The sequence below is a fragment of the Penicillium taxi genome, assembly GCF_028828555.1.
Source record: "Penicillium taxi strain IBT 34144 chromosome Unknown utg000002l_segment0_segment0, whole genome shotgun sequence".
Lineage (NCBI taxonomy): Eukaryota > Fungi > Ascomycota > Eurotiomycetes > Eurotiales > Aspergillaceae > Penicillium > Penicillium taxi.
Genome location: NW_026643204.1, coordinates 2,502,032 through 2,529,659, shown reverse-complemented (window position 1 = coordinate 2,529,659; position 27,628 = coordinate 2,502,032). Strand labels below are relative to the sequence as shown.

The 27,628-nt window shown below is 45.9% G+C and overlaps 10 protein-coding genes across 10 annotated transcripts; 5 read left to right on the top strand and 5 right to left on the bottom strand.

Moving 5' to 3' along the window:
* Positions 1 to 1,855: 1,855 nt before the first annotated feature.
* N7495_002853 (uncharacterized protein) lies at positions 1,856 to 2,971 on the bottom strand (the record flags this gene model as incomplete). Its single annotated transcript, XM_057205522.1, has 1 exon — positions 1,856 to 2,971. One exon carries the CDS (start codon positions 2,969 to 2,971, stop codon positions 1,856 to 1,858), a length of 1,116 nt encoding a protein of 371 aa, XP_057066129.1.
* A 2,101-nt stretch (positions 2,972 to 5,072) lies between these two features.
* N7495_002852 (uncharacterized protein) lies at positions 5,073 to 5,335 on the bottom strand (the record flags this gene model as incomplete). Its single annotated transcript, XM_057205521.1, has 2 exons — positions 5,073 to 5,175; positions 5,211 to 5,335. The coding sequence occupies 2 exons, from the start codon at positions 5,333 to 5,335 to the stop codon at positions 5,073 to 5,075; spliced, it is 228 nt and encodes a 75-aa protein (XP_057066128.1).
* Positions 5,336 to 6,051: 716 nt separating this feature from the next.
* On the bottom strand, positions 6,052 to 6,867 carry N7495_002851 (DUF2458 domain-containing protein; the record flags this gene model as incomplete). Its single annotated transcript, XM_057205520.1, has 3 exons — positions 6,052 to 6,315; positions 6,373 to 6,412; positions 6,482 to 6,867. 3 exons carry the CDS (start codon positions 6,865 to 6,867, stop codon positions 6,052 to 6,054), a joined length of 690 nt encoding a protein of 229 aa, XP_057066127.1.
* Positions 6,868 to 7,238: 371 nt separating this feature from the next.
* On the top strand, positions 7,239 to 8,177 carry N7495_002850 (cytochrome c oxidase assembly protein COX14; the record flags this gene model as incomplete). The annotated part of the gene is made up of 2 exons (XM_057205519.1): positions 7,239 to 7,557; positions 7,711 to 8,177. The coding sequence occupies 2 exons, from the start codon at positions 7,239 to 7,241 to the stop codon at positions 8,175 to 8,177; spliced, it is 786 nt and encodes a 261-aa protein (XP_057066126.1).
* A 970-nt stretch (positions 8,178 to 9,147) lies between these two features.
* N7495_002849 (3-deoxy-7-phosphoheptulonate synthase) lies at positions 9,148 to 10,444 on the bottom strand (the record flags this gene model as incomplete). The annotated part of the gene is made up of 3 exons (XM_057205518.1): positions 9,148 to 10,161; positions 10,286 to 10,341; positions 10,402 to 10,444. The coding sequence occupies 3 exons, from the start codon at positions 10,442 to 10,444 to the stop codon at positions 9,148 to 9,150; spliced, it is 1,113 nt and encodes a 370-aa protein (XP_057066125.1).
* Positions 10,445 to 12,664: 2,220 nt separating this feature from the next.
* On the top strand, positions 12,665 to 13,906 carry N7495_002848 (thiolase family protein; the record flags this gene model as incomplete). The annotated part of the gene is made up of 1 exon (XM_057205517.1): positions 12,665 to 13,906. One exon carries the CDS (start codon positions 12,665 to 12,667, stop codon positions 13,904 to 13,906), a length of 1,242 nt encoding a protein of 413 aa, XP_057066124.1.
* A 373-nt stretch (positions 13,907 to 14,279) lies between these two features.
* N7495_002847 (mitochondrial 54S ribosomal mL50 protein) lies at positions 14,280 to 15,540 on the top strand (the record flags this gene model as incomplete). The annotated part of the gene is made up of 3 exons (XM_057205516.1): positions 14,280 to 14,689; positions 14,788 to 15,139; positions 15,199 to 15,540. 3 exons carry the CDS (start codon positions 14,280 to 14,282, stop codon positions 15,538 to 15,540), a joined length of 1,104 nt encoding a protein of 367 aa, XP_057066123.1.
* A 396-nt stretch (positions 15,541 to 15,936) lies between these two features.
* Positions 15,937 to 16,919, bottom strand: N7495_002846 (replication termination factor 2; the record flags this gene model as incomplete). Its single annotated transcript, XM_057205515.1, has 2 exons — positions 15,937 to 16,834; positions 16,900 to 16,919. 2 exons carry the CDS (start codon positions 16,917 to 16,919, stop codon positions 15,937 to 15,939), a joined length of 918 nt encoding a protein of 305 aa, XP_057066122.1.
* A 152-nt stretch (positions 16,920 to 17,071) lies between these two features.
* Positions 17,072 to 18,941, top strand: N7495_002845 (uncharacterized protein; the record flags this gene model as incomplete). Its single annotated transcript, XM_057205514.1, has 3 exons — positions 17,072 to 17,171; positions 17,284 to 18,234; positions 18,292 to 18,941. The coding sequence occupies 3 exons, from the start codon at positions 17,072 to 17,074 to the stop codon at positions 18,939 to 18,941; spliced, it is 1,701 nt and encodes a 566-aa protein (XP_057066121.1).
* Positions 18,942 to 24,372: 5,431 nt separating this feature from the next.
* On the top strand, positions 24,373 to 26,236 carry N7495_002844 (putative topoisomerase family protein TRF4; the record flags this gene model as incomplete). Its single annotated transcript, XM_057205513.1, has 2 exons — positions 24,373 to 25,815; positions 25,862 to 26,236. The coding sequence occupies 2 exons, from the start codon at positions 24,373 to 24,375 to the stop codon at positions 26,234 to 26,236; spliced, it is 1,818 nt and encodes a 605-aa protein (XP_057066120.1).
* Positions 26,237 to 27,628: the final 1,392 nt, after the last annotated feature.

The following is a 27,628-nucleotide window of genomic DNA, read 5'->3' as shown; positions in this document are numbered from 1 at the left end:
TATCCTACACTCTGAAAATGGAATCAAAGCGCGAAGACCACGCGCACCTGCTTAGCTCTGGTAGGCTGCACAAGCTTACTGGGTAAGAAAAGGCTAGGCTTTATGAAGCTATTGATAACTCTCCTTCTATCTTGATTAAGGACTTGCTTGAAATCATTGATCATAAGCTTACGCGGAATGGACTTTATAAGATGTTGAGGGGGAGGAAAGCTAAGGTGCATATGAATATGATTACTTTACCTTCTAGGCTGGTTGCTGAGTCAGTGGATGAGACTACGCGTCCAAGGCCTGATGGTGCCGCGAGTTGAAGCTAGGGCACCGCCATTTATTCAATTTCAGTAGCGCATCTGCCATATACACACCGCGTGTGCTAATTTCTACCTAGGTAGTTTCAGTTTCCGGTGACCTGATCCGCTTTGATTGATGAGAGTTGGACAATCATTCAACGGATGTGGTAGATACATGCTTTTTTGCCTTTTTTCATCATCACCCATGCCTCGTATCCCTTGACAGTGAGAAAGCCTTCGTTCGATTTGATTCTTGGAGATATTGGATATATTGGAGAGAATTATTGGGTCCGTTACTACCCAATCAACGGTTTCAGCCGCTTCACGCCATAGGGCCTGGGGGCTTTGGTATCGGGTTCGAGCAGCCGATTTTGCCTCAACCATTGCAAGATCCTCTTTGGCACTGCTTTGCTCTTCAAGTATCCAAATTCTAAGGCAGTCAGTCTATTCCTGCGCAGTTGAACAGGTGGGAGTGATTTCTAATGCAATGTCCATCTGCAGGTAACATCATCAATATTAGTAGTCAAAGGTCTTGTTTGACATTGTAGATACAGTGAACTTTCAGAACTGATCTTCATCTCAAGTTGATTGTCCAGAATAGCTGAAATCATCCAAGATACCGATGGTCAAAGCTTTCAGAAACCAGTTGATCGTATCATTAACCAGCCGCCCATCTCTCGTCTTCTGGAAATGCACCTCCCCTTGTGTTGGGTAGTAGTATTAATAAATGCAGAATCAAGCTTCTATTGTGCAGGCTTTCTTGTAATGAGGGGATTTGAAGCTCCTTTGCTCCATTTTGTGACGGTTGCCTGTGATCTTCAAGTAATGAGTATCTATCAGCTCTGAATAATCTGGATACAAATCAAATTTATCATAGTACTCACGTTTCCTCAAGTCGGCGCCATTTTGCCCCGTCATATTCTGCAAGGCTCTGTGAATACCCGTGGACCACCTGGGCAGTTGTACTAGAGCTGGTAAGGCTTGAGGAAGGTGCGAGATGTGTAAATAGAAAAAGGAAAGGTCCCTTGGAATGATGAGAGATTTATATATGCCCAAAGCACCTGGAGAATTTCAACATTCAATGTTTGAAAGGTCAGAAGTGAAGTGAAAAAGAAGGTTCCAAAACAGAAATGGATGAGCACCACGGTATGTAGCAAATTTGCTAGGATTGAGTGTCGTCGATAGAATTCCATTGATAATTTATGTTGGTCTACGTTGCCCAAGTACTCTCCCTTTCTTGATTTTCCAGTCTTAATCTTCTATTTCTTCATTTTCGTTTACAACTCAAAGAAAGCGTGATAGCCCTGAATAGACATATTGCTGCTTATTGTGGATCCATATCACGACTAACGCACAATTGAAACTAAAGCAAATTTATATTTTCAAGCTATGAGATTCGAGCGCATTCTTCCAATGTAGGAATAAACCCACAGTTCTTAAAGAGATAGACCTTCTCATTAGCCCAGATACTCGACGATTATTTAAGACATATGCGTCATGCTAGTGTTTTACTGCCTTTTTGAACTCCAAAGCAGCCTATACAAGGAAAAAAAAGGCAGCGACAGAAATCAAACAGTCCGGCGATGTCTTAGCCAGTGCTCATCAGGCTCATCCCCTTGGCCCAGATTTATGTAAATCTTCGCCTCGAACTTTTGCAATGGTTTATTTGGACAACTCAACCCTTTCGCCGCCTGAATATCCACAGTGAACTTATCACCAAGAGCAGGATGCCCATTGCTATCCAAGAAACTTTTAAATCTTCGTACCCACGAAACGATCTGGGCATTTGAAGCACCTTGCTCTGGTGGTTTTAGATCAGGCCGAGCAATCAAAAGTTTCCGATAGAAATTAAATCTATAATGGTTTTCAACAATCAGGCAGCCTTGCATTATGATAAAACTTGTCTCGATAGACGCTTCCGTGTGCATTTTCACTATTTCCTCGCAGTAGTGAGTAATTGACATTTTGGGCCACTTCGTGAACCGATCAGGATAGCGTTCAGTCTCGAAGATATGTTCCTTTCCTCGAGGTATTTTCCACCTCTGGTTTATTATCATATTGGATAGGAGAAGTCTTTGTCGAAATGTGATTGCTAAACAGGGACATACATCCACAACGCCGGCGGAAGGCATACACCGTGTTTGGGCAAACGATAGTGGTTTCGGTTGTCTGAATCCTAAGTGATCCGTCGATTTGAATCTGTAATTCAATCGCTCAATGGGAAAAGGATATTTGCCAGGCCACAATTTCTTCAAGAGTGGTTTGAAAATAGGCTCATTCCACCCAGATCGGGGGTGTAACTTGGAGCAGTCGGGGCAATATCTCCAACGAGCGTTTTCAAGACTCCGAACGAGCTTTGTTCGAGGATGCAACTCTAGTTCGTTGTGAATAAACGGATGCTCTCTTCGAAGACATACTGGGGGGTATTGGAGCTCTGGGGTGCGGAGTATCGAATCGACACCTCGAACTTGAGTAAGCTCAAATGAGATATAGAAATTCGCACAGGTGAGTGCGAGACTTGCTTTGTCTAGCGGGTTGAGATGCTTGGATATCCTATCTAGGAGCTCGTCTGTAACTGACAGGAAAGGTGGTAGGACCTTTGGGAAATGTTTTCTCCAGAGGATTTTCAGTTGTTTGAGTGGAGATCCCGATAGTCTTGCGTGTGGTGGTCCATAGTACTCCATGGTGCAAGTTCCAACCTTGAAAAGTTCTGAGATTGTGTCAGGTTAAATAAAAATCAGTGATAAATATAATAGAAATTTTGATTGACAATAATGGAACACTGTGGCCAGCATAATTAGGAATAGGACGTAAAATGTATATTTCCTCAATGGGGCAAGTTAAAAATATCCAAAGTTCCATATCGAGCGTCGGCATCCTGCGACACCCAACTAGATCTAGTTCCTGTGATGTTGAAATAGCGCTTTTTAAGGTTTATTGTAGTTCAGTGAAGTACCTAGGTCCTATAACGCATCTAAAATATCCATACATTTCCTATTTATATCATAGCTTTACCTACCCACGTAGGTAAGGACCCACGTAGGTAAGGTATCCTGGTCTCAAAATCTTTTTCAAGGTTCTCATAAATCAAAACTCCAAGGCTCTGTATAAAATAAAGAAAAGGAACAGAAACAGGCAAGTTAATGCGCTTAACTCATAAGCTCAATATTAATTACTTCAAGGTATAGATGGTCCAGACCTCGGACTAAAGCGGGTGATTATAGCAGAGTTTTCCTTCTTTCTCCACATCAAATGGGCTTGTGGTTTAGTGGTATAATACTCCCTTAGCATGGGAGTGGTCCGGGGTTCGATTCCCCGCGAGTCCATTTTTTGGCTATTTTTGTCTATTTTTGTCTATTTTTTTTATACTCTTGCCATGTCTTGAAAGACGTTGTGGTTCCATTTAGTGAGAGGTCAGGGCAAGCAACGCTGAATATATCACTAGACCCACTTGAAAAAAAGCTACATTTAGTCTTGTCGTTTCTATCTCTCCCTTCCGTAAAATATTCCATCTGAAGCCCTAATCCTCGATACAAGACCGAAAGCTTACATTAACGTCGAGATCCACTCGGAGACAATCTAACAATCTTGAACATCTTCCATTCCAAGGTTTCACTCTACTCTCACTTTCTCTTTTACTCTCATTTTCACACTCACTTTCACTTCTCCTATTCTCCGGTGCCTCTCCAGGTTACCGCCTAGATGCTCCTATATAAGGCGGCATCCCACAGGTATATATATATTCTTCTTTTCTTCTACATAATCACCCTCCTCCATCCACTCTACACATATTTCGATGGAGTCGTCAATAGACGTTGAGCTGTCTTGCTCTGCCACTTGACAAGCAGGCTTACAGCACATGATTCCCTGGCTTTACTACTATATGAGATGGTTTTCCACTACGTTTGATGCATCTTCACTCAAATATTCTCGATAAAACAATGGTGGGAAAAACGCACCGAATGCTGCGCCTCAGCAAGCTTGTGGGATCAAAAGCCTAACCTGGAAATGTGTTGAACAGAATATTTTTAGGGATAATAAGCCCTATGACGATATTGATGCTCTTGCAGCCCTTGATTTTTGAGAAGAATAATGAACTGGATGAAGTTCTGGTAGCTTTCCCCTGCAAGAACAAAAGCCGAAGAATTTGAACTCTACGTGGAAATGCAAATTCTTCCCTCCGCATCGCAGAAAACGCATCTTCGCGTCCTGTGAGACCCACCCATGATGAGCCACTAGTAACTACCATTTGAGGAAAACAGGAAAGGAGGGTTGTGCAAAGCAGAACCTCTCTGCAAGCTTGCCCACATCTTGCTGGCTCCACTTGCAAAATTGAGGACCCCAACCGCAAAAATTCTGGGCTTGAAGAGAGAGGAATACCGTATACCTGACTCGCCGAGAAAAAGATCTTGGAGGATCACTTAGGGTTTTCTTCAGCTCCTGTTTCTATACAAATTCGACCGGGGGTGAATAATATCACCTCTGATACTCGAGAGAAAGAACAAGGCTATGGCGTCTGCTTATTAACAGCAGATTGCAGGATCAAGCAAAAATCTACATTTCAGCAATCTATCACAGCAGCAGCAAGGACATAAAAAGCCGCGAATATGCACCCTTTGGAAACTCCATTGACGATGCAGATATGCTACTACATCTGGACTTTAGACTCCTGAAGCTACGATGGCCATTCGTCTTTGCTACATGGCCTCCCAATATGGCATCTATGATAACATAAACTATACCAGGATAACCCGCTCCCATTTTCACTGCGCCGACAAACTCCTCTCAAAGCAGCAATGCTCCATTTTCTCGTCGTCGGACGGTTTCCAATCCACGACGCCAGCCACGGCAGTCGCCTCTAATATCAAACCGCTTCAACTGCTCGCCGCTAATTACTGGGAGTATGTGATTAAAGTAACTGACATTTGGTAGAAGTTGGAGCGCACGTTTGCTTGGGTATAGGTGAGTATATAAGTGACGTTGCTACCTGTAGCAGCATCGAGAATATGAACCTTTCTAGGCAAGTCTCTCCAGGCATAGGATGACATGGTCATTTATGAGACTCATCACACAGCCATAAGGGTATTTATGAGAATAGCTGAGCATATAATCTTACCTCGGTAAGTGCAGTATTTATGATAGAACTAGTTCATATGACTACTCATGTGCTTTTTTCCTTATTTTCGTCAGTATGGATTCCTTTCTTAGAATAGTTAATAATGGTAAATGAAAATGAAGAACTCTCTAGAAGGGCATGAGAGACAAAGAAAATAAGATCCATTCCCATAGTTTCCTTCTGCAATTATCAGATTACATACTGTCATGCTAACTTAACTAATGATTGATACAATTGCCTTTTCTTTGAAAGACGGTGTTTTTTAATGGAAGAATACCTAACCTAGAGGAGTTGAAGAGGGTAATTGGATTGATTCCAAGGCCTAAGATATGTTTCTGGTACTATTGATATTTGAACCAACCCAGAGGATACCTTGTGGAATGGCTGATCCAAGGATGCATTTCTCTTCTGATCAATAAGTTTGCCCAATTTAGTAGATGGTAAATGATCTCCGTAGAGATCCATTTCACTCTTGTTGTCCGCTGCAAAATCAGACAGACATGGCTGCCACAGGCCAATATCAATGCACATAAAATGGCCGTCAAGTCCACAGACCAACTGTCAGAAATTAATAGAAGCCTGTCTGGTTGGAAAAACACGGTAGAGAAAGTCACCAGGAGTGAAGCACTCAAAGTGTGGTGAAACTACTCATTCGTCCTTGCAAAGATCATTAAGAAGGACCAACATGCGGCGCTTGAGGTTTACCAGTTCTGACTTGGACAGCTTTGAGGGAACTCCTTCAACACTCTTAATCTCAGTGGAAGGTTCATCCTGAATCAGATTCGACTTGAGAACGAAAAAGGGAATATTGAATCCGCGCATTTCAGCCTCAAATGCCTTTTCCAAATCAACGCACGCACTGTGAACTTGAAGATCAAATCTTTTGATCTCAGCCTCATCCTCTTTTGTTGTCTGTGATTCGTCAATGCGAAGACTCGAAAATGTTTCAATCACAAGAGGAGAGCATACCGAGGTTGCCTTTGAATCAACTTGCGCCCCGATAGAACGCCTAGGCATGTAAAGTTAGAATCCCTGCAAATACGGCAAGGAAGCGAGATGGGGAGAAATGAATGCTAACAGAACTTGATCTAGCTCTTGTTTCCTCTCGGCACGAGCTTGTTGAGTTTTAAGCAGAGCAGTGCGCTTTTCCCACCATTGCTTTTCTTGAGCGGCGTGACTTCTGCTGATCCCCTTGAGTCGAAGCTGGATCTCCTCATTTGAACCAATAGTGCGCATTACATAGCGCAATGCTGCAGGCCAGGTGGTGATGGTTGTGGGGTCGATGGTGGGCCCACCCGGTGGCTTTGATATCAAATCCGATGGTCGTGGTTGGGGTCGTGGGTTAGAAACCGCCCGACGAAGAGAGGATGGAGTATTGCCGCTAAGGGAGGGATTTTTCGGCGCAGTGAAACTGGCTAAGGATTTAAGAACAGAGTTCAGGTCTGGGGTGTTGTCGTCGGCCATGATGCGACGAGTGTTGAGAAAGAGGAGTTGGAAGTGATGGGGCGACAGTGCAGATAAGATAAATTAGGACGGCTAGTTATGCTGGTAGAAAGATCCAGATTAAAGAGAGAAAAAAAAAAAAAAAAAAAAAAAGCAAGACGTTTAAAATATGGTGGTGTTGTGGAATATATTGCTAGACTGAACGAAGCTGTTAGTCTTGGCGAACCATCCCGGCCGTTGAAAAATTTACCCTTCCAACCTACAAACCCCGGTATCTTCCCACCGCACCCACGAATCCGAGACCCAGATCTCAATATACAAGCGGACATCTAGTCGGCTGAATTGTTTTCTTGCTCTGTCTTAAATCAAAACTGCGAATCCCCTTCGCGACCATGTCCCGATCCGCCGCAGATGCAACGCGGTTCACGGCCACAAGGCCACACGCCACGTCCAAAACCAGCGGAGCACCCTACGAGCTCCCTGAGTTCTTGAAAACCGAAGAAAACAAAAAAAAGAACAAGACACGAACACCACAGACTGGGCCTGATGGCAAGCCGGAGACACCGAAGCAGAAGGTTGAACGTCTGCGGGCGCAGGCACGGGCTAGCCGGATGGCACAGTCGAGTGGTGTTGATCGGTGGATTGAGGCTGGACGGCGGTTCGCCAATAAAGCGCATAAGGGAACGGTTTATTCGCTAATTGTTGCTTCGGGTACGTAAATTTATCTTCCATCTGACCATATCAAATATGGTTCCATTACCCCCGATAAGGCAATTTACCGTGCTAGAGTGGCTACATGGGTTTCATGATCTTATGAGATCATTCCAATACCCATTGACCAGTGCTAATGGATCGCCCTTATAGGCGTCTGTGGTGTCCTGACCGTTTACTCCATGGTCTCGTTGACTCTCTACAACCGCCGCCAACGCACCCTGTGGATCGAGAGGGAGCTCGAGACCCTTAAACAAGCCCGCATCGCACAGGCTAATGGATACGCCACCGAAGAGCAATTGGAACTTGTCAAGAAGGAGGATATTGAGGAGATTTATCAGCGAAAGAAGGCCGAGGAGAAAGCGAAGCGGCCATGGGCTAAGGTGAAGCAATACCTATTCTCAGGTATGAAGGCCGAGGATACGAGTGCCGCCGCGACATCAGCAGTTGCTACTGAGACGCCTGTGATGGACGCTGTTAATGCACAGAACGCCTTCGAGGCTGCTGCTGCGAAAACTGTCAGCCCCGTGCCTGGTCAGTTGGACGTTATTGCCGAGAATGCAGAGCACGCCGTGACGGAAAAGACTAAGAGCTGGACCAGTTGGTTGACTGGACGGTAGAAGAGGTGGATTTGTCTGATTATTGAACGAAAGACAAAAGTAATTTGGGGACTTCTAGATGAACCCTTCAGCATTCCTGTGGGCATCTGCCATCTCAATCGGCTAGGTTCCAGTCTTCATCTCCCTTTTCTTCATCCATGCGAAGTATTGTTGTTTTCTTGCATGGCTTGTTTGTGATAGGCCCTCGCAACTTGCTTCCACATCGTGATAGGGGTTTTTTGGCGTTGCATCGACTTTTAGTTTCTGATTTTCCCCATATCTCTGCTTCATGTTACTACCTGATGTGTAGTCAGTTCGATAGGCGGAGTGTATATTGTGTACAGTACATAGATATCTGAACCTTTCTCCAATCCATCCAGACTCATATACCCAAACTCCGTTTAAAAATCAGCCTCAGCAGGATGTATTCTCCACCAGGCAGGAAGTTGACCATTCAAATAAAATGAATTTAAAATTAATAAAAAGCCTTAAAGCCCCAGTGGAAGAACAATACACCGACTCAGTGTGGGCAGTGTGGTCCCTTTCCGAATTGGGCTGTCCGGCAGAGCGCTTTCCCCTTGCTAAAAATCTCAGCTTCCCAGCACGAATGCCGGCCCCTGCACCAGTGGAGTAAAATATTAAGACCCTGTCAATCTTATGAATATGCTTATTTCTTATCTAAAGAACACGGGGAAGCTTGTCGACTTAAGAAGTGGGTCTGGGGAAGCTATGAATATGAAGCCATAAATTATCGACTTGAAATGTAGGGCTTCCCTCAAATTTCCTCTCCAATTTTTATAGCACACATAAGCTGATTATACTAACGTCGCCAATTTAAAATCAATCCTGAAGAAAATTACAACATGATCATCATCAAAGGGTTTGAATTTTAGATAAGAAAAACGCTAGGAGGTCGAGGTATCTATCATGTAATTTTTTATCTTCTTATTCTGACAGGGGCTCATCATGATACATCACTCAAAGGGACAATTTATTGCGATCCATTAACGCCATTCGACTTGGATTTAAGTGCACGACGGGCGCGAACACCCTCGGCCAAATCTGTCAGCACCTCAACAGTCATCTCCCAGTTGATGCAGGCATCAGTGATACTGACACCCTTGAGAAGGTGAGAGGGTCCTTCGGGAGGGACCTTCTGGTTACCTTCGTAGATGTTGGACTCGATCATAACACCGATGATACCAGACTCACCCTCACGCAGCTGGTCAGAGACGGCCTTGGCAACGATGGGCTGGTTCAGGTGGTTCTTGTTGGAGTTTCCGTGAGAGCAGTCAACCATGAGGACCTCACGCTGCTTCTTGGAAGCCAGAGCCTGGCGCGCAGTGCGGATGTTGTCGCGGTCGTAGTTAGTGCCCTTGTTTCCGCCACGCAGAATGACGAAGCCGTGCTCGTTACCGGCAGTCTTGGTGATAGAGGCCAGACCCTGCTTGGTGACACCGAGGAAGCGGTGGGGGTGGTAGGCGGCGCCGATGGCGTCAATGGCAACGGTCAGGTTACCGTCGGTGCCGTTCTTGAAACCGATGGGGAAGGAGAGACCGGAGGCCAGCTCACGGTGCAGCTGGGACTCGGTGGTGCGGGCACCGATGGCACCAAGGGAAATGAGATCGGCCAAGTACTGGGGGGAGATGGTGTCCAGCATCTCACTGGCAATGGGGAGGCCGGTAGAAGTCAGGTCGACGTAAAGCTTACGGGAGACGCGCAGACCCTTGTTAATATTGAAGGACTCGTCGATATCCGGGTCGTTGATCAGACCCTTCCAGCCGACGGTTGTACGGGGCTTCTCGAGGTAGGCGCGCATGATGATCAAAAGATCTTTAGACAGCTTGCCAGAGAGCTCCTTCAACCGACGGGCGTACTCGAGTGCGGTGTCTGGGTCGTGAATGGAGCAGGGTCCGACAACAACCAGCAAGCGGTCATCGCGCTGATCGATGATTTCGACGGCCTCATTACGGCCATTACGAACAACCTCAATGGCACGGTCGGGCTATAGAAGGTACCAGTCAGATTTTGAAATTGCAGCCTCGCAGGAATGAGGATTGGAATATGAAGTGGGGTGGTGAAAAAACTGTCCGAGAGAAAGAGGGAAAAAAAAAAAGAGCATGACTCACCGCGGGGATCTCAGTCTGGAGGAACTGAGGTGATAGGAGAGGGTCGTATCCAAGGACTAAACAGTAGAACAGATTAGAAAGGTATGAGGAATTGAGTCATAAGAGCAAATACATACCACGAGTGTCCTCGTTGATCTCGGTGGTGTTGACAAGAGGCATTATGTGAAATCTGACCCAATCTGATCAAATTAGAATGATGATTAGATATAAAGGATACAGAACAGAAAGGACCTACCAAAGTAATAAGGAAGGAGAGTAGAGAGTAGGAGGTTGTTTAGACTTAAAAGGCCAAGAGTGTGGATTCAAGTAAAAAAGTGAAAATAGCCTGTGGGTCTCGATGATTCATTTCTGTGGGCTGACTGAGGTTACGGAGTCCATGGATCAAGTGCTTATGATACATCTGTTTATTCCACTCTTCCAAGCCTTTCGGTATTTTTGCTTCTTAAATATCAATATTATACTATACCCTGCATTGCTTGAGTAACTTGTCGGTGTCAATTTTGGAACGTTTAGTCAGATGCAGCCTCTTCTCATCCAATCATCCACTGCACGGGCAGCACGGACTGTGAAGATGACACCGTTGTTTGACCACCTTGACTCCGTGGACATCAGATCTTATTTGTACAGTAAGATCACTGATCAGACTGATAATTCAATTCATTTGCATATATGTATTAAACATCACCGTCAAGTCAGTGCTCAGACCCTTTTACCTGTTCATAGTTTATGGAATGTGTCTACGGAGTAGATCGATGGCATATAATCCGATCTCGGGTACTGGTTATTAGTAATCAATGGAGGTAATTGGCCACAACTTACCGCCTTTTATGCCGCCCTTGACTCCACTATTATGCCGTTTTTCAATATACTTAACTTTGAAGAAGTATCATAATCGCAGGAAGCGGGTGTTTCTCTGTATCAAACTGAGTCGTAGCTATCGTGCTGTAAAAGGGACGGATCTGAGTGGGGATGAAGTGGGTCTATCGAGAGTCACATGACCGCTCCGGTCTCCACAGCAAGTAGACTTCTGTTATGATTCTCCATGGGCAATATCAAAGAATCAAGACCATCTCGGTACATATTATCTGTACCATTCCGATAGATACTAAAATAGAAAATTATCATTTACCTATAGAAGTGACTTAAGTGAGTCTCTTACCGTGACCTAACTGTGCCCCACGACAAGATTATTTGGTCTAAATGATGGTAGTGATGAGGATGCTGATCCTAGTGATCGTATCGAAAAGATACCACTTTTTTCACTCTCCATTATGGAGATGAAAATGAAGATAAAGATGAATCTATTTCTCTAATGACTCACTGAGCTAACATCCAGAACGAAAACCCCTTCTATAGTGGCTAGTCTTTTAGATTCCTCATCTATCATCTCCTCTTCGCCTAAAACAACAAAAACCCCCAAATCAAGACATTTGGAGTCATTTTACTACCCGCTATGTTCCAGAGAAGAAAGGCCTTTACAAGACCGAGAGATCGTATGTATCCATTGTGGAAATTGAAAGACCTTGGATTCCCAGAGAGATACCTCAAAGATGGCGGCAGTGGTAAGTCATTTGTCAGACGCATGGATTACCTAATAAGTTCATTCAGTAACTAGTTAAGACTCTCTCTCTCTCTCTCTCTCTATTATACCATTTTCAAATGATGATTGGTTCTTTCTTAGCGAGATCAAGGGATTATTCACATTAAGTTCATAAGAATTATCCTTCTTGGGTTACCCCTATCTCTAGTTCTAATTCTAGAAGTATGGACCCTCCTTCTCGGTCAGGTATAAGAGCTCATTCTTTTTTTTTTTACAAAAAAGTTGGTCCTCGAGAAGTATCTCAGTGTTCTGATATTGATCGCTAGTTTCATGAACCTCATTCTGCCTACTCCCACCGCCTTATAGTATTTCCCCACATTCCGGCAGTATTTAATTGCCTTCCGATCCGATGATTTAAGCCGAAACTGTTTGCTTGTTTTTTTTTTTTTTCAAATTGAGATACGTTACTTGTTTCATTTAATCAAGGCAAATTGGTGTAAGAATGCAGGTTCTCAGTTTATTTGAAGTTCAGTAGTTAAAATCATATAATTCCCCCCACGGCGGTTGAGCCCTTAGCCGATCCTCATACCCGTGTTCTAGGATCTGATAGCGACAGTACTGATTGCTTCCGACCCCGGAATTTCACCCGGCACTTCCCTCAACTTTTTTTGCCTCGGGTTGCTCGTTTTCACTTCTTCACTTCAATTCTCCTCAATTCTATTTCCTAGTCTTGTGAAAGCTGTATATCTTAAAAACTCCCTTATAAAGGTTATATTTGGGATATACATTTGACGAGGCAAAATATACCGGCGTATTACTGTATATACACTACCAAAAATATGGCTTCTCCAGTTCCCCGAGGTCTTCGCCAGGTGCTCCAGAAGGGCCCTAACGACATTGTCATTCTCTCCTCGCTGCGTACACCCGTCACTCGCGCTAAGAAGGGTGGATTCAAAGACGCATACCCAGAAGAATTGCTCGCCAGCGTGCTCCGCGCCACATTGAAGGCCAACCCTAACCTGGACCCTGCCTTGATCGACGATGTGACCATCGGCTCTGTTTTGCAGGAACTTGGTGGTGCCAAAGCCGGTCGTATGGCCCAGATCCACGCCGGATTCCCTCATTCAGTCCCCTTCAACACTATCAACCGTCAATGCTCGTCCGGCTTGGCAGCCATCACAGCCATCGCGTACGGTATCCGCGCCGGCGCAATTAACGTCGGTATTGGCGGTGGTATGGAGTCCATGACCCGCAACTACGGCTCGCGTGCCATCCCGACAGTACTCTGGCCCGAGCTGAAGGAGTCGCACTCCCAGGACGCTCGCGACTGCATCATGCCTATGGGACTTACCTCCGAGAACGTCGCCAAGCGCTACGGAATCACTCGTGCAGACCAGGATGCGTTTGCCGTTGCATCGCACCACAAGGCGTCTGCCGCCCAAAAGGCGGGCCGTTTCGATAGCGAGATTGTCCCCGTTACTACCAAGTCATACAACGCCGAGAACCCTGATGCTCCCCCCGAGGAGGTCACAATCACCCAGGACGATGGTATTCGCCACACCATCTCCGTTGAGAAGATGTCGACTCTCAAGCCTGCTTTCGCTGCCGACGGTGCCAGTACCGCCGGTAACAGCTCGCAGGTCAGCGACGGTGCCGCCGCCGCGTTGCTGATGCGTCGCTCCACTGCTCAAGAACTCGGTCTCTCCGGCGCCATCAAGGCCCGCTGGGTCGCCACCGCCGTCGCTGGCTGTGCCCCCGATGAGATGGGTGTCGGCCCTGCCTATGCTATCCCCAAGCTGCTGGAAAGCGTTGATATCACTGTTGATGATGTCGGTGTCTGGGAGCTTAACGAGGCTTTCGCCTCCCAGGCTCTCTACAGCATGCGCAAGGTCGGCATTGATGAGTCCAAGGTTAACCCCAACGGTGGTGCTATTGCTATCGGCCACCCTCTCGGTGCTACTGGTGCTCGCCAGCTTGCTGACCTCCTCCCTGAGTTGGAGCGCAGCGGCAAGGACATTGGAGTGATCAGCATGTGCATTGGTACCGGTATGGGTATGGCTGGTATGTTTGTTCGCGAGTAAAAAAAACGTAGATGTGATGATATTTCCTTTTTCTTGATGTTTTATATAGTTTGATACGATATCAGCGACGCATGTATATACATTTCGCAAATCAATAGACGACCTATGATTCTTAGTTGATGTGTGTCTGTATTGCAGATATATTTTCATAGTTTGAAGCCCTAGAAGGTTTAGCTCTAGAGGTATTTTGGTGGTAATATTCTCTGGGACTCTCAATTGATTCAAATCAGATGCTAGAATTTGTATATGAATAATATTCGAGAAGACATACCAGGCTCCGAATGCCAAGACAAAATCACGTGACTATGAGATTTGTTGCGCCGACAAAAGTTGCCGCAAGAACGAAGTGAAAACCGCAATTCAACCCGCAACCATGCGTCCTGCCATGCGTACTCCTCTTCGTGGGGCATTTTATGTCTGCTCTAACTGTAAGCAGGGAGTGGTTCCTACCGGCATTTCACCAGCTGCCCGTCAATTCCGCCGCTATGCATCGTCCGATGATGCCCCGGGTTTCCTCGAACGGACTCGACGAAAACTGTGGAAGGACGGCAAAGCCCCGGGTGGAAAGGATCCCTATACCGGAGAATCACAATTGACCCGCTCACCCGCTCACGATGAAGATCTTGAGCTAGCACCTGGTTCAGACGATGCCTCACGAGATTTGGCACCCGGAGATAACTATAAGCAGGCACAGACCTGGGATGATTTGGAGACCATTGGATTTTCGGGAGAGGAGCCCTTCACTCAGAGGGAAACCCCCCGTAAGACTGATAACTACCAACGGTATGTTCTCAACTCTGGCTTCTTATGCTGGAATCTTTCTTCAAGAGCACATATCTCAGATCCTGAAGACCAACTTTCTAATCAATTGACTCGTGTAGGTACGACGCGAAGGTTTTCCCTCAATCTCATGGGCCTGCTGCCTACCAAGCTGCTGTCGAGATCTGCCTGATGCACATGCTGGGCAAGCCCTTGACTAGCATCAGCGGGGTCACCCGCCACAACAAGGTCGTCCGCAAAATGCTTAAGACCTGCACCCTGGAGGGTCAAAATTGGGAGACCTCCCTCCGGTTCCCCGATCAACAAACTATGGAAGCGCTTGTGTTCGTCTTCAACCAGATTGGTCCGAAGTCAACAAAGACAGTCGAGTGGTCTGAGAGCTGGATTGCCCAGAAAGATTTCGTGGAAGGCCACAAGGGTCTCTCACTGACTGACTCGCAAGTCAAGTTCGCGGTTCGTATCTGCCCCTCCCGTATAATGCTCGCAGTTCATACTAACCCGCCCATCACCAGTTTGCCAAACGGTACTCTCAGCTTATGGGCCGCATTATCCCAGATAAGATCATCAACTCTTCCACCACAGTTGGAGATTTCGTCAGCGCTCTCTCCAACGATCTCAAGGAGAAGCCAGTAAATGTCGCCAATGTGCTGGCCAAGGAGACCCTGCCACACAACATCAAATTCTCCGCAAAGCGCGAAACCCGCGCTGACCGCGACGAGGACCTCGGTCGGAAGAAGGCTATCACTGCCGAGCTGTACGAGAGAGGCCTGATTCTCCCGAAGACGAAGAAGTTCTCTAGCTTCAAAAGAGACCCTAGTGCCCTGAAGAAGACTGGTAAATTGATCGAAGCATGAGCACAGCCGTTCAATCTTGACACTTGTGACTTGTTTCCTTAAAGTCATACTTACAGTCACTGACCGTATAAAAGATTTATATGCAGGTGGTGGTGCTGTGATATAAGAGTCGATTTGACCCGTTGTGAAACCTTGAAAGACATTTTGTCCTTAGCCCTTTTGAATACAGGGCGTCTTTGTGTATACTAGAAACACTTTTTCCTTTTGTTTAATCGATTCTTGGTGCATTGGTTTAAGATTTCGATATGAATTTCGTATATCGTTGTAAAAATTGTACAGTACATTTGAATATAACATCATTCAGTGCGTCATGAATTTCACCCAAACTCCGAGGCAATGAAAACTTCCAGCCAGCCTAGGTATCAACGAAAAAAAAGAAAAAAAAATAGAAACAAATTATCTACGAGCCGAGGCGGGGATGGTGAAGCCCCGAGTCATGAAATCACCATCCTTCTTGCCCTCTGTCTCCTTGGTAAAGAGACTGTCAATATTCTCATTACGACCAGCCATCTTTCGTCGCTTCTTGTTCTGTTCCTCGAGCACACGAGCAGTGATCAGAGAAGTCGCGGCATTTTTGATACCATTCCCCGAAGATGCAGGGGCATTAGTCTGAGTCGCCTCGCTCGGGCCATCCGAGCTCATCAATGCCTTCTTGCGTTTCTTCTTCGAGCCAGGTGCTTTTTTCAGGGAGTGCGTAAGGCCCTGGTCGGCGAGTTTCTGGCCGCGAGCAATGAGACGCTCCTTGTCCTCTTCTTTGGTAGGCAAGATAAGAATGATGTTATCTTCGGTGTAGGGCTCCTCGCACTGAATACACCTGTCTACCTTGAGCAGGCGAAGAGCTTCCTCAGCGAAGACATGGCCGCAGGGTACCAGGTAGACAGACCTCATGTTGGGACCGAGTGGCTTAGAAGTGATGGGACAGACCCAGCCTTCACGACGAATGTGGCGGTGCGCGTTGATAAGATCGGATGGATGTTCCTTGCCATCGGTATCAACCTCGAAATGCAGCTCTACCACATCACGAAGCGACTTGATTCGGCCGCTAGTAATCTCCTCGCAGTCAGACTTCGAGCTGATGCCCTCTTTGTCGTCACCGGGAATCAGGAATTCGAGGATAGAATCTTTATTATAAAGGTTGCCGACGGCGTCTGAGACGATTGGGCGTGCCAGAACTTTGTGGGAGAGGGGGCATGTAGTCCAGGCGTATTCTTGCGCTTCGCGCAGGGTTTCTTTCATCTGAGAGGTATTTGGAGCGCGGGCAGCTTCGCGAACGAGCTCGCGCCGTTTCGGAATACTATAGCATAGATATTGATTAGTTCAAGAGCTTTACATCATGGTTGTAGATGGCTTTGATCTAACCTTCCGCCGTCATTACCCATAGTGGAGGGAGTGATGATGTTGCGACAAGACAGGTTAAAACTGAATTGTCGTCAGCGATGTTAGAGCAGATTAGAATTGCTGAGTCAGCACTGATTAGATCAACAGCTGGCCGGAAGCTCTCTCCACAATCTTCCAGCTCAATGCCTCAAACATGAGACTCCCTCAATCTTTTTTCTTGCTGGCTGTGGCAGGCTCCTCTGCCCGGGCTAGTAGCGAAAAGGTTGCTCGTCCCCGTGGTGTCTCCCCTGAATGTGAGTGTTTACAATCAACCCTGTATATCCCCACGGTGTCCACAGTGGATCATAGATGGAATATGCTATACATCTGTAATCTATGCAATGTACTGAACGAGAGTCTATCTAGTCTCCAAGTTCTACCAGGACTCCGTAACCTTCACCTGTATCTCCCATCCTGCAATTAAGATCCCTTTCTCGGCCGTCAACGATGACTTCTGTGACTGTCCAGACGGTAGTGACGAGCCTGGCACGTCTGCCTGTGCTCACCTCTCGCGCAATTCACCATTGTCCGTGGCAGATCGTCCAGGGCACAGTGATTTTGAGCTCACACTAGCTCTGCCCGGATTCTATTGTAAGAATAAGGGCCACCGACCATCATACGTGCCCTCACAGCGTGTGAACGACGGAATATGTGATTACGAACAGTGCTGTGATGGCAGTGATGAGTGGGCACATGTGGTAGGAACCAAGTGTGAAGACCGTTGCAAGGAGATTGGCAAAAAGTTTCGCAAGCAGGAAGAGCAGCTGGCGAAGTCTATGACTACTGCTCTGCGGAAGAAAAAAGAGCTTCTTGTAGACGCTGGAAGACAGCAGAAGGAGATTGAGAACCAGATTGCCGATCTCGAGGTTCAGATCAAAGCCGCTGAGATTCAGGTAGAGAACCTGGAGACCTCCCTGAAGCATGTTGAGGAGGAGGAACGTAAGATTGTTCGGACTAGTGGCAAGGGTAAGGGCAAGGTTTCTGCTCTAAGTGGTATCGCCAAGGGTCGTATTGGTGAGCTACGGGAGGGTCTGGTGACCCTTCGTCAACAGAGAGATGAAGCCCGTGAGCGGGTGAAGGAGCTTGAAGGCATTCTTTCCACGTTCAAGGTTGAATATAACCCTAATTTCAACGATGAAGGTGTCAAACGAGCAGTGCGTAGCTGGGAAGACTATGCTGTTCGTGGATTGGTTGAGGATGGCAATAGTGCCGAGGATCGTGACTTGAATGAGATTGCCAAACCTGATGGCAAAGACTCTGGTATTGACTGGGAGCACTGGGACAACCAAGAGGATGGTTGCAATGACTCTGATCTGAGTAAGCTGTCTTGAATTATGAGAAGCAGGTATCGAGTCCACTAACACCAATGTACAGTTTACAAGTTTGCAGCTTATCTCCCACCCACCCTGGTTGAATTTATCGAAGATAAGGCCGTTTCTATCAGATCATTTCTAGAAGAGAATGGAGTCCTGGCCAAATCTGAAGATGAATCAACATCCGAATCCAAAGCTGTGACAGAGGCGCGCGATGCCGTCAAGGCTGCCGAAGATTCTTTGAACGATCTCAAGAACAAGATCCGTGATGAACGTGCTGATCTTGAGATGGACTACGGCAAAGCTTCTATTTTCCGGGCTCTTAAGGGTCACTGCGTCTCCAAAGATGCTGGTGAATATACATATGAGCACTGCTTCCTAGACAGCACGAAGCAGAACCAAAAGAAGGGCGGCTCCTCCATGTCTATGGGCAAATTCGTCCGAATTGGATCTACCAGTGTGGAAGAACTCAACGAGGCCGGCGAGATAGTCACTGTGGAAAAGGTCGCACTTGAGTATGAGCGTGGTCAATCTTGCTGGAACGGACCCCAGCGATCCACCAAGGTTGTTTTGGAATGTGGCGAGGAGAACGAGATTCTGAAGATAGCTGAGGATGAGAAGTGTGTGTATTCTATGCTGGTGACTACCCCTGCTGTTTGTGCTGGTGGTGAGGAGTTTGATGATGCTCCCCGCGCGAAAGATGAGCTGTGAGGTTTTCTTTTCCACTAGATTTGTCATTGCATGTTTCTCTATACAGCTTTCGGATTTTTCTGAAGAGAGATATATCATTTACCAATACGTTCCAGCGACTTATGAATATTCTACCGGGGAAGAGAGCGCCTGATCGTGATATCTCACGCATCTCAGCATTGCTACCATTTTGATTGCGCTGTCAATAGAGCCACGCACTCAATCACTCAAGAGCTTGCTTAGACTTGAAGAAACGATGGAAAGCTACTTCGTAGTCATTTAAAGAAAAGATGCTTTGCGAGACTCTACCTAATAGGACTTAGGTATACGATTTCCTCCATATAAGTTGGTATGCAAACACATTCCTAGATAACAATGAATTTGCAGGCTACCTATGGTCTTGTGTTTCATCCATCTCAAATAAAACACTGCGCCTAAAAGCGTAGACCTTAATCGATTCTACCGACTGGCAGGCCCTCACAAGATACACGTCTAACGTGAGAAGAGGCATATATTGCAAGTTGTTACCGGATATTGGTCTTGGATACAATAATATAGTTTAGATCATCGAATTTAGCGACGACGTGCATTGAATAGCATGACTACAAATGCCGTGTCTGTCCCAAAATAGTGAACTGGAAGCGGCGAGAAACATCATGAAACCTGAGCAGGCTACAATTTTACTCGCCAGAGAAGAGTCTAGCATTCCAGTCCCACAAGCTTTTGCTAAATTAGTGGAGATTCACGTATTTTGAATTGGATGATTAGCCTTTACTGCATTTTCTTAGGCCACACTGAATACTATGTGTCCCGCTGTCAAACATACGACTTCAAAAATTTGAGACTATTGTTCACAGAAAAGAAGAAAGCTCGTTTGAAAAAGGCCCTATTTCTGGAATTAGTAGTCCTTTCGAAACAGCCACTAATTCCTTTAGGGCATGGACTTCCAAGGTCGACTTTGGTTTAACAGAAGAAAGACTAGAGAAGCAGCTAACTCGCCCTCACTGGCCGACGAGATATCATCAGCTGCATCAGCCTTCAGGTTATCGGTATTGCATTGATAGAGAATCTGTCTGTCCTGGGCAAGAGCCCCTTATTATTATGTCATGGCGACTTCAGCCATAATAACATAGTTTCCGATAATGACTATAAACTTATTGGTGTTATCAACAAAGAGGCTGCATTCGCAGATCCCTGAGAGATATCCTTTGAATTTGCGTTGCTGTCCATACTTTGAGAACGGATTTCCCTCTACATAAATGACATTGAGACCTTAGCAGAAAGGGAAACTTTTATCGCGGTAGTTGCAGAGAAGAAAAGGGACTTGGGTCTGGATGAGGCATACCAGCTATCGACGGCCTTGAGATATTTGTGTCGACAGAATGTAGCTATGGTGATGAGGCTCTACCAAAGGAGAAACCCCGGTTAGTACTTCAAGGCGATAGGAAGACTTTCTTCTGTTCTGTTCTTTTTCGAACTAGGCTGAGAATGGTGCCCTTGACACAAATTCAAATTGTTTTATATGCCTCCAGAGAAATATGGTGGTATGAGAACTCATGATTGTATAGTCGTATTATATTTCACACCTAAGCATGCAATTTAGGTACTGAGAACATTAATCCAAAAAATGGAGTTGATTGATGTTATATACTAGTGAAATATGCACGGAGAAAAAGCCCTAAATCACTCCCTGGGCAATACGGGCCGAAAACTCCAACCAGACTACCCCATCTATGACAATACACGACACATCTGACTGGAATAATTCTTGCGTTCTGGAACTAGTTTTCCAGCAGTGGAAAACCTGGCCTAGTATGAGGTATCGGAGGACAATCGCCCGCTCACTGGTGGAGACTTATAAGGTTGTGGGGAGATTTAGTGCTAGGAACGACCAGGACGTCAATATAATTCTTGAGGTAAAAGATGGAAGCTGATTGATGATAGTGGACTTACACCACATGAAGAGCAAGAGCAGCCAGAGCAGGCTCCGGAGCAAGAGCAGGTGGTACAGGCACAGCTAGCGGGAGCCATGTTGATGTATGTGTGCAGAAAAGGCTTGAGGTGTATTGAAAGTTGTTTCCGAGGTATTTCTAGTCTGTTAGACCAAAACATCTAGATGAGAGAGGAATTTGAATCCGCTTTATACCTCGCTATGACGAATTTTCCCGCAATACTCCAACTGATAGGTGCTTACGTACAGTGTATATTCATGTCTTCTTCCAGACTCTCAGAATCTACATAGTGCAGATGCCTTGCTGATCTTACCTTACAGGTATGAAACCCCCCATCGAATCTTGTGCTCAGGTGCTCAAATCCACTCAATCCGGTAATGAAAGGATACACAACCCCTCAAACACCCGAAACCATACATGGATGTTTCCACAATACCTTCACGCTCTACCCGCTACATAAATCTGACGCTCACCAATGAGCAAAAGGCTGGACAGTAAAGGTAACCAATAGCCAGCAACAGCCGAGCAATGTATGGGAAATCCACTACTCCGATCTGTTTTCTTGACAAGTCTTACACCAGTCATCATCTCTCGCCCAAATATGCAGATCAAGCTGCGAGCGCTTCCAGAAATGGCTAGATAAGTGCAGATAAATGACATAGGGCCTGACTTGGCAAGCTCTTATTTTCTACGTCGGCTCATGCTTCAACGACTCAGATGAAGTCCAGCCCCGGTTATCGGGGTAGCCTCGTTTTCGCCTCTCGCTTTGTGCTTCATTTAGTGGCACGGGGCATGGACCCCGCCTTATGCGCTGTTTAAATTAATTGGTAGCTCTTTTGGGCTGATGTTTCTATCTTGTTGTGCGTTTAGGTATGGATATCAGATGGTCCTATGACTATGGAGTTACTCCAGGGCAAGGTAGTATACCTTGTGTACACAACACCATACACACATACAGCTCGGTTCCGTAGCATAGAGCTGCAGATGTTTCAAGGCAATGTATCATACTACTATGCAGATGTCAACGTTCCATACTTCTGTATGCACGTCTAGAACACCCGGACTCCAAGCCTGGGAGTCCGGATCCATTCTTACAGGCATAGATGAGAATATAATGGGCGAGGCGGACCTGCACACCACTGCGGGGTCTTTCAGATACAAATTTGGGCGCTAAGCGGCACGGAGCCAGATCATGGTGTGACAGCCTATGAGGCGAGTGCGACTTAGGACATTGTAGATAGCGTTCAGATGGTACTTGTAAGGCAAATTTCTTACCTTTCAATCTTGATTTGTCTACTTGGATATTCCCGGGTCTTGAGTGCATATACTAAATCTACTTCTTGAAGTGGGGACTTCTGCTGTATGTAACCTTGGAAGTAAGAAGGTGACTAGTTAAAAAGACCTGTGGACATATTCGGGTCTCAAGTTTACCAGAGGTTTGTATTCGAATTTGATATAAAATGATTTGGAGATTTTGTAAGGACTTTCGACCTAGTAACAAAACTATCTAGGCACTTACAAAGTAAACTAAAGACTGATATGCTGGCAAGTTGGATATGTACTTTTGGCGCCAGGGAATCAAAGGTAGTATCGCTCGTTATTGGCCCACATAGGCAGCGCAAACCTCTTGGTCGTAACATGAATTTTTAAGCAGGGTAGAAAGTAAGTGATACCCATGTAGTAAGATTACTAGTATCGGAGCATATCAACCCGTCGTTGCCCCACGGGTCATCTGATACGCATGTAGAAAGTATTACAATTGGCCGCGTTTGGGAAGACTTTGACTAGCAGTCCCACTAATAGTCTGGTCATCGCTTCCCGTCCCAAGCGATGACTAGATTTCAAATGTTTGGCGTTTAAATGTGTTCGATGCCCACTGGCTCCATTTCGTTTCAACTATGACAAGTGGTTCCAAGCGTCCTGAATGAAGCTACGTCAATACATGTCGGGTAGTATTTTTAAGTTAGCAAACCTAGTATCCAGTATTTGCCGTGGTATCGTTAGTGATTAGCTTTAATTAAACTCCAGTGAAGCTGGAATCAAACCGCAACATCGTACGCAAGAAGACACAAAGTCTTTACTTGAGAGATTGACTGAGTTGATTGAAATTTAATCGAAAAAGACCATATTCACATTGAACACTTTCTCCACTCTAGCCGAGGCTAGGATCTATTTTCGGGGTCCATTGCATGTTCTGTTGCACACGAATCAAAAGAGAATAACTCAAAAAGAATGTTGATGATTGAAGCCATATTGATAGCTGTCAAAATCGGAAGGGTTGTAGCTTATTTCTATGTGAAAGTGGGGGTCATAGGTCAGCCAATGAACCACAACGATATAAAGAAGAGCATCAACGTACAGGGCACTGGCAGGCGCCGGCAGGGCACTGGCACGAAGCGCCGCAGCTGCAGGTGTGATCGGGACCTTTCATAATAGTTAATATTGCGATTTTTAAAGCGATACAAGGCCAAGAGGGAAAGACGAAAAAATTGCAAGTCCCCCCACCTTGACCCTGCACTGACTCTGCAGACTCCAGTCGAGTTGGAGCATGTTGAAATAAGTGTAAACTCACCCATGGTTGGATATTTGAAAAGTGGTGATTTCTCGGTTTGGGGATTCGAAAGGTGGTGGAAGGGAAAAGCTAAAGAGCCGTAGTGGTTTCTTTTATATACGGATAGACCCCTCTCCCCGGAGCCCCGTGACTTTCCGTTTCCGCAAATAAGTAAGAAAAGCAAAGTCATCAACATTAGTTCTCATACGCTCTAGTAATTCTGAAGACGAGCACAGTTCCGCAGCCCCGCTTGAGCACATATTTTACGTGTTCTGTTCATTATCTGCTATCTCTTATTCACATCTCGTTTACTGTACCTAACTCAGTAAGCAGGTTTTACTTCGGCATTGTTGATGGATCAGATTTAGTTGGTTATTGTTAGATCCCGAGTTCTAACCTCAACTCGACGTCATCCATGGATCAACCCGGGCCCTTTGGAATTGCAATAGGCGTATCCATACCAGCGCGAACCTTCCTTATTCAATATTGGCAGGAATAAAGTACCTAGGTAGTCTGACATGCCGCTGTGAGCCGTTCTGTCTGATAATATTTGCCCATAACACATAAAGACTAAGTATATATCGCTCAAATACTCAAAATTTTCCTCAGAGATCCCGAGGTCTAAGCCCATCTAGTTATGCTTCGGCTTACCATGACGCTTTTCAATATTAAACTCACAATATGGTAGAACTTATAAAGTGAAAATTCTTGGAAACTGGAAGAGCCCGAACTTCAAATAACTGCGACATCGTTCTTGGGCATTAATTTGCAGGTACTCCGACTCCGTAGTGCTAGTCACGCATGCTGTCTGCCCCTCATTTTTCTTTACCGCCCTGACCTCACTTACCGCCTTCCATAACTGTTATCGGGTGCTCAATTTATTTTTTGCCCTTACCCACCTCACTTATTTTTCTTCCCATGCGTTTTTTTTTTTCAACACCATTTAACCATGGAGCCGTATCAATTTCGCGGAAACAATAGTTTTGATAGAAGCAAGGCCCCCCGCCATCCCATGCGCAGTCGCGGGAACCGCACATCCAGAGAAAATTTCACTTTTCGTCATCCACACACTTCCGAGCGCCCACTACTAAGCTTTCAACGCGAGAGAACCCCGGAGCAGCTGGTTTCACAGACAGGGAGCAAACCTGCTTTTAAATTTTTGATGGGTTCTACTACTGGAGACAGCAAGGAGCACCCAGTGGAGCTTTCCGATTCGGACGAAGATTCTCATCCGCGCAAAAAACGCAATATGGGAGGTTCCGATGGTAATTTGGATGCTGAGAGTCAGATTTCGCTGCAGCCAGCACAAGCAACTACCAAGTGGTCTAACCCAGACCCTTACACTGTTCTGCCTCCCCCGGATGAGGGCCGGGCCAAACGAACTGACGTGATTGCGCTGATTCGTAATGCGAGAAATCCTAATGCTGCAGAAAAATCCAAGACACAAGATGCTGTTACTAAGAACGAGGATTTCATTTCACTGGGGCCTGTAGACAACTCGCAACACAATGCACCCGACGATGCCCCCGTGAAAATGCCGAAGCGAACTCGTGACGATGAACCTAAGGGTTTTACAACCAAACTTGGAAAATCACGTGGGCACAATGACGGCGGAACTATTCTAGATCAGTTGCGGGAGCTTCCTGGTCGGGACATGCCGCCTTGGCATACCAGTTCGTCGGAGCAACTTCTTCCCTCGACGCAGCTTCACTACGAGATCCTTGCATTTTTCGATTGGATCAAGCCAGAGCGCCACGAAGAAATTGTTCGAGCTGACCTTGTCACACGACTGGAGAAGACGCTCCAGATCCATTACCCTGGCTCAAAGCTGCGTGCATTTGGATCCTTCGCGTCTGGAGTTTATTTGCCAACTGCTGACATGGATCTCGTCCTTCTGTCCAAGCAATGGCAGAACTTCGACCGCAACACGCCCTTCGATAGCCGAAAATCGATTTACGAGGTTTCGAATCGTCTGAGAAAGTCTGGATTTGCTGTCTCTGGGTCAATTGAAACTATTGCTCACGCAAAAGTGCCGATTGTTAAATTCGTTGACAAGTTGACTGGGCTTCGCATCGACTTGTCCTTCGATAATGAAAGTGGCCTTCTTGCCAATGACACGTTCCAGGATTGGAAGCAAGACTACCCTGTCATGCCGATGATTTTGGCAGTGATCAAACAATTTTTGCTTCTACGTGGTCTGAACGAGGTGCCCACAGGTGGCCTCGGGGGCTTTGCTATTACTTGCCTCGTGACAAGCTTGCTCCAGCACATGGCAGAGCCTGAACGGCAAAATCTAGGTCATATCTTGCTACATTTCTTCAAGTTTTATGGAGACCAGTTTGATTATATTTACACCGGTATCCAGATGGACCCACCTGAATACTTTTACAAGGTAGATCTTTTCTCCTCAATTAAGGATCTTAGCTGACAGAAAATAGACGAGACATGACGGAAAGCCTCGTATCATGATAATGGATCCTAACACCGCTCATAACGACGTCTCTGGCGGAACCAAAGAAATAGCTTTGATCCTGAAAGTTTTCAGTGATGCATATCGCTCGATCACATCTGATATGCATGATGCGACGGAGAACCCTGGAGAACGCTATAGCTTCCTCCAAAACATCCTTGCTGGGAACTTTGAAGCGTATCAGGAACAGCGCGACCAATTGCTTCGTGTTTATGAAACAGCTCCTCAATTCTATCAGCGTCCCGGATCTTCGCGCTATCGTGCACATACCCCTCCTCCTCCCCCTCCTCCTCCCCCTCTTCCCCGTTCCCTCCCTCCACGCCCACCGACTGCTCATTGGTGAATGGCAACTTGACTTCCCTACGACGGATAATAAGTGCCTGGTTTCTTGTCCCCTGTATCTGATACCCATGATTTTTTGTTCCTATCTGTGAGGTGAAACAACTCCGTTGGTAGTTGTACTTTGACTTTCTTAGCATTTTATTCGCTCTTTAATGGACAAGTATTGAACTGCTGACATTCAAAAAGGGTCCAAGTTTCGAACCTTTACCGTGTTTCTCCGAGTCGAAACTATGAACCTCCATTGAATTCTTCAATTGCCTCACTGGCGATGCTCATCAAGCCAGTCTCTCGTACTTGGACCAAACTCGATCGATCTTTTCTCGGACCGCTCCTGAACTTCTTTTTGTCGTACGGGAAGTACCAGAGAAACCCCTATCTTAGTCTAATTGAACCGCCAGCAGCTGGAAACTTGCCAATGGCGCATAGCCCGGCTGCTGTTTTCAGACCCTCTTTCCACTTTCCAATCTTCCTCCCATCTTTTTTCTCATTAAGCAGGCGCTATATGTGGCTGCTTGGAGAGGATCACGAAGAAGGGGATGATTGCGACGTCCAATTTTTTCAATGTCTTGAGGACGAACCTTTGAAAAGAATTATTATCATTTTAGAGTTCATTCCAAATCCATTGACGGCCAAATTGTGGCCTTTAAAAAATCACGAGAACGAGACTTGTATTGGCGGTTGACTATCACTTACAAAAAGCGCTGATTTTTGATATGGTTAGCCATATAGTCACATGACCTTGGAAATCTGTAAAATAGGAAGAGTAAAGTGGAACGAGGTAGTCCTGAATAGCAAATGATATCTGTGTGTGTGTGTGTGTGTGTGCACTGTGTGTATGTGTTTCCTTATTATGGGACTCCGGGCTTTAACTCCAAGCCCTAACTGTATAACTACGAGTCAAACCCGTAAAATGTATTAACCTCGCATACATATGCACCACGCCACTTTCATCTCATCAGTCTGGCAGCCCTAGTCCCTGAAGCCTCGTATACTCGTATAGATGTTTCTACTAGAGTCCTGTAGTTCAAATGTCATCCTAGCCCTCTATTCGTTAATATAAGACTTTGTTGACTTGTTTCGAGGCCACAAGTGGTCTGTTTTTGTGTGCTCCAGGGTATATTCTGGTCTTGAGAGCCGTTATAATTATGGAATTCTCCACAGATCCCAAAGCACATGGATATGCAAGTTTTCCTGTTTGTGGTAGCCAGTATTAGTACTACTGCTGGTGCTATAGTTTACGGTTCCCACCATGCCTATTGTCTGAAAGCCTATGATCTTACAGTCGATGCCCGCTATATGAGTATTACCGCAATTTGACCATGTTTGACCTCGAGAAATGCCCATACCCAGATACAATCGCTCTCCATTGCCAATAAGCATGGCAGAAATGTAT